The sequence below is a fragment of the Neophocaena asiaeorientalis genome, unplaced genomic scaffold (genome assembly GCF_003031525.2).
Source record: "Neophocaena asiaeorientalis asiaeorientalis breed wild unplaced genomic scaffold, Neophocaena_asiaeorientalis_V1.1 scaffold469, whole genome shotgun sequence".
NCBI lineage: Eukaryota > Metazoa > Chordata > Mammalia > Artiodactyla > Phocoenidae > Neophocaena > Neophocaena asiaeorientalis.
Window position 1 is genome coordinate 48,836 of NW_020172691.1, and position 10,971 is coordinate 59,806.

Here is a 10,971-nt window from a genome sequence, read left to right on the forward strand (position 1 = left end):
TATGTGTGTGTGTGCATATGTATGTATATGTGTGTGTGTGTGTGTATATATATATATATATCGTGAGAAAAAAGTCGTTTGATTCTTTTACATGTAGGTGCCAGTTTTCCCAACACTATTTATTGAAGAGGCTGTCTTTTCCCCATTGTATATTCTTGCATCTTTTCTCCTACATTAATTGACCTTACATTGTATTTATTTCTGAGCTCTCTATTCTGTTCCATTTATGTATGTGTCTGTTTTTCTGCCAGTATGGTTATTGACCTGGGTCCTTGGACTCTCTAATCAATAGAAATTGAAATGAAGCCAGATGAGAAATTCAGGCAAGGCTTTATGGGGACTCTCACTGCTCATCAAATATATGTGTAGTTGGAGCTCTTCCATATGGGCAGAGCCAGAAGTCAGAAAACTGTGCTAAAACTCAGGGCCAGTAGGCTGCCATGCATCTCTGTCTCCTGCTGGTACAGAAGGCTCGAGAATCATGGTTTCCTTGGGGACTTCCCTGGCGGTCCAGTGGTTAAGACTCCATGCTTCCACTGAAGAGGGCAAGCGTTCAATCCTTGGTCAGGGAACTAAGATCCTGCATGTCAAGTGGTGCAGCCAAAAAAATAAAGATAATGATATTGGTTTGGCCAAAAAGTTCGTTCAGTTAGTGAATACATTGTTCAATAAAATTCTTGGTGAAAATGAAAAATGTGATACTATTTTTACTTAAAACCGAACGAACTTTTTGGCCAAAACAATAATAAAATTTAAAAAAAGAATCATGGCTTCCTCATTCCTGCGATCCAGACCTCATGCATCTTCCTCTTCTCAAGAACTTTAACTCAGAATCACTAACAGAAGGACTCTGGATATAGTTTCCCACCTTACCCAAGATGACAACATAGTTCAGTAGAACAATCTGGATAGGAGCTTTCATCTTCACACCACCAGGTCGCTCTTTTTTTTTTTTTTTTTACTTTTTTTTTGGTGGGGGGTGGCCACACAGCATGTGGGATCCTAGTTCCCCGACCAGGGACCGAACCCGCACCCCCTGCATTGGAAGCTCGGAGTCTTAACCACTGGACCGCCAGGGAAGTCCCTCAGGTCACTCTTCTTAACTCAATCTATTGTGTTCAATTTGCAACCAAGATCATGGACATGAACAGAGGTCAGATTATGAACATAATCAGATAAGCCTGTCATCTTCCATGACCTTCCACAATTACTAATTTCTGGGAGGAACACATATACGGTATCTGCTAGCAACAAACAACTTGGAAGACACACCTTTCAGTAATGAAGACTCAAGGAGAGGGTAAATATTGATTCAGGAGATTCCAGTATCTCTTAACAGTGGACAAGTAAAAATATTTAATTAATGCCAGCCTCATATCATGATCACATATTAGGAACATAATGGAAAGTAAGAATCAAAAATCTGTTCCTCAAAAATGAAAGAGGGCTTCCCTGGTGGCGCAACGGTTGAGAGTCCGCCTGCCAATGCAGGGGACGCGGGTTCGTTCCCCGTCCGGGATCACAAGTTGCACATAAAAAAAAAAATCACAAACCAAAAGCCACTTAGCACCCCTGGTATCAAAGACATTCTAATGGAAATGAGACAAGTTTTATATGATTGTACAATGATATAAACTCAGAGATAACAAAATGTAAGTGGTAGAGACGAACATGGAGGGATACTTATTACATGTTCAGATCAGCAACATGAAGTACAAATTAATGTACTGAGATCAGTATTAAGGATAAGACACTTACAAAGGAAAAAAATTTTTCCAAAATTTTTTCCATTCATAAGATTGCTCAGCAACTCCCTGGTGGTCCAGTGCTTAGGACTCCATGCTTCCACTGCAGGGAGTCTGGGTTCGATCCCTGGTTGAGGAACTAAGATCCCACAAGCCATGTGGTGTAAAAAAAAAATTTCTTGACACTTTTGCTCCCACTTCTAATTTTTATGGCTTTCCCACTATTCTTGGATTCAAGTTTTCCCACGGTGTGTGTCTTCATGTGTTTTTGCAGGGATACGAGATAACAGTAGGCTTTTTCACGCTGCTGACATTCACAGTTTCTTTTCACTGTGTGTTTTCATGTGTCCTTTCAGAGATATGGGATATTTGAAGGCTTTCCCACACTGCTAACACTGATGGGGTTTCTCATCACTGCAGGTAATCACGTGTCCTTGCAGAGATCTCTGAAGCCTGAAGACTTTTCCACAATGCTGACACTGATAGGGCTTCGCTCCACTGTGTGTCCTCATATGTTCTCGAAGGGATGAGGGACTAATGAACGCTTTCCCACATTCTGTACATTCATAGGGTTTTATTCCACTGTGTCTTTTTATGTGCCTTCTAATGTACCTGGGACAATGGAAGGCTTTTCCACATTCATTACACACGTGAGGAGGCTTCTCTCTAGTGTGCATTCCCATGTGTCCTTGCAGGGATTTGCAATATGGGAAGGCTTTCCCACACTGCTTATGTTCATAGGGTTTCTCTCCAGTGTGCATTCTCACATGTTCTTGAAACTGTGTGCTGCAAGTGAAAGCTTTCCCACATTCTTTACATTCATAGGGTTTCTCTCCAGTGTGAGTTCTCACATGCCATGCAATCTGGGAATAACTGAAGGATTTCCCACATACTTCACACACGTGGATTTCTGTCCATAATGACCTCTCTTACGTCACTGAACAGATGGCAGGCAAGTGAGAGCTTTTCCAGATTTCTTACGCTCTAAAGACTGTTTACTACTGTCACTCTTCATGTACCTCTTAGATGCTCTCCCAGCATCCTAATGTTTATCACGTTTCTCTACAATGTCTGTTTCCCCAGGAGGATTTAGGCAGGAGACAGAGCTGCAGGCTTGCCCACATCCTTCACATGGATAAGGTTTGTGTCCAGGGTGAGATCTTTGCTGATTCTTTTGGAAAGAACAATCCCTGAAGGTTTTTCCACACTTAGTGCATTTATAGGGCTGAACTGCAGTGCAATAACCCTTATGCACAGTAAGATTTGTAATCTGGTTCAGGGTTTCTCCACATTGATGATCTTTTTTACCTTCACAGAGACTCTCCACCAAATGACTTCTGTTCAAAATGGGAAGCACACTATTAGGGATTAATACTTATCAGTAATTTACTAATTAATGATTTACCGATGATTGTTAGTATTTGTGTCGACTAAGTGTTTGCCATTGGCATGTTTCCAGAATGCTCTTCAACTGTTACAAAGTGCAACAAATTTAATACTCTAGCTGAGGGCTCAAATAGAACCGTAACTTTCACTGTTTTCCAGATGAGGTTTCCTGACTATTGTTTCCTACTGAATTATGTTTCAGACGCTTAATATCAACATCTTATTTACGAAAGTACTGTCTTGTGAAAATACTTTGAATACACAATTGTTTAACTAGGTTTCTATTCAATTTCAAGTGAGTCTAACACTCTGATGACACCCGCCTCACCGCCACCCCCGTGGGAGTGCCACTCACCTCAAACGCCTCTCCTGGGTTACATGCTGATCATGCATGTTATGAAATGCCCAGTTTTCTCCAAAAACAGACTAGGAATCATTTCTTCTGAATCTTACTATTTTCTCTTCACTGCATAGTACATTCTCTAAAATATCCCACTGAGAACTTGATCCACTGGTTTTAACTTGAGGGCAAGAGCCTGCAACAATTGGTAGCATAACTAAATCCTTGGGGAAGAAAAGGTGGGGAAAAGGAAAGAAAAGAGACCATATGTAGATGTCTTTCCACAGACTGATTCAAAAATGTAAAACTAAATTTATAAGGAAGGATGGTCATGTGCAACATTGTGGTTTATAAGAAATACATACATGGGCTTCCCTGGTGGCGCAGTGGTTGAGAGTCCGCCTGCCAATGCAGGGGACACGGGTTCATGCCCCGGTCCGGGAAGATCCCACATGCCGCAGAGTGGCTGGGTGCGTGAGCCATGGCTGCTGAGCCTGTGCGTCCAGAGCCTGTGCTCCACAACGGGAGAAACCACAACAGTGAGAGGCCCGTATACTGCAAAAAAAGAAAAAGAAAAAGAAAATACATACATATATTTTTGGTCATTCCAATGAATGACATATATTTCTCAGATAGATCAGGTCCTCATCCACAGTTTCCTGCTCAAGCATCCCAAAACTCTTGGAATTTCCTGAGCAATAAAAGCAGTGGAATAATATTTGGTCTCCTGTCCTCAGTTCCTGAAAATGCTTCAGGGTCAGAAGGGTGAAATGAGTGTTTTGTTACTCATAACAAGCCCTTTCCATCACAACTGTATTTATATTCATGAAGGTGACTCCTGGAAAGCACCACAGGATGGGGGCTGGTTGCAAATGGAGACACCATGTGATTAAAGGGTGGAACTTTCAGTCCCACTCACACCCCTGGACACAGCACCAGCAATGGGGAAGGCAGAGAGGCTGTAGGTTGAATCACTTGCCCATGGAGAGTGATCCCATCAATCATGCCTAGGGAATGAAGCCTCCACACAATAAAAGGGGGGTTCAGAGAGCTTCTGGGTTGGAGAACACATGGAGATGCAGGGAGATTGGCACCTGGACAGGGCATGGAAACTCCATGCCCTCCTGACATAGCTTCCCCTATGAATCTCTTCCATCTGGCTATTCTTCAGTGATATCTGTTTACATTTAAGTGGCAGTGAAGTAAGTAAAATGTTCCCCTGAGTCCTGTGAGTGTGGTTAGCAAAATAACTGGACTGGAGGAGGGGGCGATGGAAAGCTCTCATTCACAGCCAGTCGGTCAGAAGTCAAGGTTAACAACCTGGGCTTACGTATGGAGTCTGACGTCTAAAAGGAGGTCACTGGAATCTCCAATGTTAGCTGGTTGGTCAGAAGCACTGGCAACAGCCTGGCCTTGTGATCCACATGTGACGTGGGGTGTGAAGATGGCGGGGGTGGAGGTGAGTCTTGTAGGACTGAATCCTTCAGCCACGGGATCTGTGGCTATTGCTGGGTAGATAATCTGAGCATTGACCTGAATTCTATGATGCCCTGCTGGTGTCCAAAAATTGTTGGTGTGTGGTGCCTTAACACATGCCGACAACACGTTGGAACTGGGTCTACACCTAATTTAACACTCAAGCCAAGAAAACCTTATGAGGACCTTGGCTATTTGGAACTGCCACCATGGTAGGGAAACTGAGTCAAAGTGGCAGCCTGATCATTAAGAAATACTTCAAAAGAGACAGAGATTGGGGAATTCCCTGCCAGTCCAGTGGTTAAGACTCTGCAATTCTATTGTAGGGGGCACAGGTTTGATCCCTGGTTGGAGAACTAAGTTCCCGTATGCTGCAAGGCGTGGCCAAAAGAATTAAAAAATAATAAAATGTTGCTTCTTTAAAAAAAAAAAAGAGAGAGAGAAAGATGGAGACTGATATTGAGACCAATATTATCAGAGAAGTAAAGTAGGAAGGAACTGGGTGAAATGCACATTCCCAAATGCTCTCTTTGTAAAAGGTGCTACAGAAAGACTTCCCAAGTGGGCAAAGATGGATGAAAAGTCCAACAGGGAAGCCAGGTTAATGACAAACATCGCCTTCTCAAAGACAGAGGCATGTTTCTAACAGTTATGTCCAAATATCTCTCCCTGATCCAGAACCTGCTCCTCCCAAGAGGTGTGCCCTCCTGGTGATCGCAGGCACAGAGGCCCTAGAGGAAGCCTATCTCCAGTGACCCAGCTGCCACTAGGAGATCAGACGGTGCGTGGCTGCTGTCCTGCTCGTGGAGAAAAGCTCCTCAGGGGGAGGATGGAGGACCACAAGCCGTCCATCAGATGAGCCACTTCTCTGGTCCTCATGTCATTGAGGATGGGTGAGTTTGTGTTTAACTGCAGCAAGATTATCAGGTCAAATGTGTACTGATCACAGTGTAACTTTCACAGGATGAAAGCCGAAACGCTGCTCTCGTTGCCCCAAAGTGACACTGGAGACCACGTTCACATTTACACAATTAGGGAGCCTCGGGATTCTGATCAAGAGTAACAAAGAGTCAATCAATACAGTCAACTTTGTTTTCATGGAAAAGCTACCTGACCCTAAGTAGGTTTCATGAAAGCTTGGACTGTGTCTGTCTTTTCTCCAACATATTCCCATCCTTGTCCCTTATAAGAAAGGACAATTGTTAAGAAATATTTGTTCCCTAAAGACCAAGTACAGGGAGGAAGCCGTCCTCACCCACGGAGGCCAGGTTCCTGAAGGTCTCCAGCATCACGTCTCTGTAGAGGTTCCTCTGAGCCGGGCCCAGCAAAGCCCACTCCTCCACAGTGAAGTTCACAGCCACGTCCTCAAAGACCACCGAGTCCTGAAACAGCCACAGGTTCCGTGTCAGCAAGGCTCCCTCTTCACCCCCATGTGTGGGAGGATGGGGAGGCTGGCAGTCGGAAACCGGACTCAATTCCTAGGACTCCTGAGCTTACACTCCTGTGGGAAATGAACATACACAAGCCAATCAAATGCATTTTACTCAATGATGGTAAGTGCTGGAAACTGAAGCAAAAGCAATATTTGATAAACACTCATGCACACATAATGAAAAAGAACTGTTTTTTTACCAAATATAAAATAGATAAACAGGGATTTCCCTGGTGGTCCAGTGGTTAAGACTCCACGCTTCCACTGCAGGGAGTATGGGTTCAATCCCTGGTCGGGGAACTAAGTTCCCACGTGCCATGCGGCATGGCCACAAAAAATAAATTTTAAAAAGTAAATGTGTTTTAAAAAATAGATAAACAAGGATTTACTATATACCACAGGGAACTATATTCAAATCTTTTAATAATCTATAATGAAAAAAGATCTGAAAAAAAATATATATATATATACATGCATGACCAAATCACTTTGCTGTATCCCTAAAAGTAACACAATATTGTAAATCAACTATACTTCAATTTTTAAAAAAAACTGTTTTCAGTAAGAGAGCAGAACCTGAGGTGGTAAAGACTGAAAATAAAATCATCATTCAGATAAGAAGGAAATGAATACTTGGTTTGGTCAAAAGTTATTTCCTTGAAACTCCTAGAACAGGAGCAGACTGTCAGGAGGTCGTGAACACTGATTTTCCAGGGCCGCTGCATCTGAAGAACTCTCGCCTGGACTGAAAAGCATGTAAAAGCCTGGGCCAGTCCCCTCATATCCAACAGAGGCAGACACGACCCCCTGCCAGGATGAGGTGGACACCGAGGGCACAGACGCAGGCCAGGGCCCAGGGCCTGGGACAGCTGGGGGGTAAGAGGAGGCCTGTTTCCTGAGGGATCTGTCGAGCCAGCAGAGCCTCTCAGATAATCATGTGCCCAGAAATGGAGGAAAATGCTCCATGAAGAAGAGTCGCAGAAGGATCTGACGGCAATAGGGCCAAAGGAGACTTAAGCAGAGAGAAAAAAACACCTAGTTATTATCTTTAGGACAATATGGATGACACCAGACCCCTGAAATACAAAGCAAGCAATTATTTTTATAAATTAGAATTTTAATCCAAAATATAGTCTGACAATCTAAATTATAAAAAATTCCAAATACATCAGCTACAAAGAAGGCAAGGCTGCCTCGCCTGAGTCTGCGACTCGGGTTTGCTAATCACACACCTGATAAGAAACTTGTATTTTAAATACATTTTTAGGGACTCCTCTGGTGGCGAAGTGGTTAAGAATCCACCTGCCAATGCAGGGGACACGGGTTCCAGCCCTGGTCCCGGAAGATCCCACATGCCTTGGAGCAACAAGCCCGTGCACCACAACTACTGAGCCTGTACTCTAAGGCCCGTGCTCCGACACAAGAAAAGCCCCTGCAATGAGAAGCCCTCCCACCGCAAAAAAGAGTAGCCCCTGCTCGCCGCAACTAGAGAAAGACCGCACACAGCAACAAAGACCCAACGCAGCCAAAAATAAATAAAATAAATATATTTATTTTAAAACAATTTTAATTAAAAAAAGAATGAATACAACTGACCAATCAATAAGCTCATTAAAAGATGCTGGACGTTACTCATCAGGGAAATGCCAATCAAAGCTACAAGCAGACATGTCTTTACACCCACCAAGATGGATATAAAGACAGAGAAACAAGTGCTGGCGAGGACATGAGGAACTTGGAACCCTCACCCAGTGCTGGAGGGAAGGTAAGATGGTGAAGCCACTTTGGAAGACAGTCTGGTAGTTCCTCAAAATGATGAACACTGAGTCATCAATTTCAACCTAGGTATCTATCTACTTGAGAGAGGCAAAAGCAAACACTAACATGAAAGCTAATAGACAGGGATTTCCCTGGTGGTGCAGTGCTTAAGAATCCGCCTTCCAATGCAGGGGACACGGGTCCGATCCCTGGTCCGTGAAGATCCCACATGCCGCGGAGCAACTAAGCCCGTGCACCACAACTACTGAGCCTGCGCTCTAGAGCCCGTGAACCACAACTACTGAGCCCACATGACACAACTACTGGAGCTGCTGCAATGAGAAGCCCACGCACCGCAACAAAGAGTAGCCCCTACTCGCCGCAACTTGCAAAAGCCTGTGCGCAGCAACAAAGACCCAGCACAGCCAAAAATAAATAAATTTATAAAAAAAAAATTTTTGGGGGCTTCCCTGGTGTCGCAGTGGTTTAGAATCTGCCTGCCAATGCAAAGGACATGGGTTCGAGCCCAGGCCCGGGAAGATCCCACATGCCGCGGAGCAACTAAGCCTGTGCGGCACAACTGTGGAAGCCCACATGCCACAACTACTGAAGCCTGTGCGCCTAGAGCCCGTGCTCTGCAACAAGAGAAGCCATGACAATAAGAAGCCTGCGCACCGCAATGAAGAGTAGCCCCCGCTCACCACAACTAGAGAAAGCCCGCGCACAGCAACGAAGACCCAACACAGCCAAAAATAAATAAATAAATTAATTTAAAAAAAAAAAATTTTTTTAAGGATGCATATATGTATATGTATAACTGATTCACTTTGCTGTACACCTGACACTAACATAACATTGTAAATCAACTATACTCCAACAAAGATTTTTTTTAAAATTAAAGATAATGAGCAGAATAAAAACAAACAAAGAAACAAACAAAAACAATAGAACTTGGGCACATAAAAGACAATGTGAATTGCATTCTCATCCTGAGCTCTTGGTAATAACAGATATAGAAAGCTCTCTAATGGTGATCAGTAGTGCATGCTTGATTTTTTAAAATCATTAATAGAAGATCAATGATGTGGTTTTATCAGGAGAAAAATACAGGCAGACCTCAGAGACATCAGTTTTTACTCCAGACCACCCAGATAAAGTGAATATCGAAATTAAGGGAGTTACACAAATTTTTTTGTTTCCTGGTGCATAAAGTCATGTTCACACTATACGGTAGTCTACTAAGTGTGCAAGAGCATTGTGACTAAAACCTTGTACGTACCTTAATTTTTATTTATTTATTATTTATTTATTTATTTTTTTTTTTTTTTGCGGTACGCGGGCCTCTCACTGTTGTGGCCTCTCCCGTTGCAGAGCACAGGCTCCAGACGCGCAGGCTCAGCGGCCATGGCTCACGGGCCCAGCCGCTCCACGGCATGTGGGACCTTCCCGGACGGGGGCACAAACCCGCGTCCCCTGCATCGGCAGGCGGACTCTCAACCACTGCACCACCAGGGAAGCCCATGTCCCTTAATTTTTTAAAAGAGTTTATTACTAAAACATTAGGTGGATTCTCCAACTGCTGGAAAGGGCGTGGAATAAACACTCGACTCCAGCCCAACATCCACATTTCCTAGTATTTTAAAAACATCCATAATCTACAACCTGGCAATTTTTGCCCAAGAGTAAAAAATTTGTGATACATTTGACCCAGGAGACAAAAAGGAGTGTAACAGCATTGGTGACAGATCAGAAATTAACATGAGACGGGACTTCCCAGGTGGCGCAGGGGTTAAGAATCCGCCTTCCAATGCAGGGGACCAGGGTTTGATCCCTGGGGGGGGAAACTAAGATCCCAAAGTAAGATCCCACATGCCTGGGGGCAATTAAGCCTGCGCACCACAACTAGAGAAGCCTGCGTGCCACATCGAAGAGCCTCGCAGGCCAAAACAAAAAATTTCTAAATTTAAAAAAATGATAAATAAATTAACATGGGACAACCATGAGCAAAATCCACAAGGACTGGATGGAGGAGTTAACCGGGGGACCCCTTTCCTCTGACTGCAGCACGTGTGAAACAGACTGCGACTGACAGCCACACAGAAGCCTTCCATGTGATGTCACTGGTGTAGCACTGCTCATATTCACTTATCGCAAATTCAGCAGAAGCAAGATCAAATAAAACACTGCTCGGTGATGAAGGACAGAGGTAAAGAGGCAAAGAATACCAAAAAGACCAGAACAGCTGTCACCCCAGGGGCTGCCCACTGGGAGATAAATAAGTTTATTGGACTTGTCTGTGGCTTTTGCTATACCTTGTCTACCTGAGTTACAATTCTTTGCCGTTCGCCAAAGAAAAGAAAATTTTTTTTGCTGGTAAATAACTGACTCATTTTTAAGGTCAACAGCCATTTCTTACCCAAACTTTGCTCAGACTTCTCCCCCAGAGGCCCCTGACTTTGGGTCCCTCCTCAGCCCCCCGCACCCCGACCCTGAGCAACACTGAGCTGCAGAACAAGCCCCTGCAGACCTGGGTCTAGAATGCACTGACCACAGGGGGCCCGGACCTGACAAAGAGCCTTGCTCTCAAGTCCTCACAAAGAAGAGAGAAGCCCTTGGCAGTGGGTTAGAGGTGGTGGCACGTTTTTATACAAACATGTCTCCCAAATTGCGATTCTTAAGACCCCCAAACAAAGTTCTTTGTTCTTTGCAGCCTAAATACAGATTTTCTACATGCGACAGGAGGGCCTGGGGACCTCTTGAGTCAGGGGTCCGTCCAGTGGGCAAGGTCACTGTGGATCCGTGTCTTTTTTTTTTTTTTTTTTTGGGGGGGGGGC

At 44.1% G+C, this 10,971-nt stretch overlaps 1 protein-coding gene across 1 annotated transcript; it reads right to left on the reverse strand.

Annotated features, from left to right (window-relative positions):
• Positions 1–1,539: 1,539 nt before the first annotated feature.
• On the reverse strand, positions 1,540–3,878 carry ZNF77 (zinc finger protein 77). The gene is given in 4 exon segments (XM_024740085.1): positions 1,540–2,652; positions 2,655–3,082; positions 3,487–3,695; positions 3,837–3,878. Coding segments are annotated over 3 exon segments (1,059 nt in total). The 5' UTR covers positions 3,525–3,695; positions 3,837–3,878; the 3' UTR covers positions 1,540–2,059.
• Positions 3,879–10,971: the final 7,093 nt, after the last annotated feature.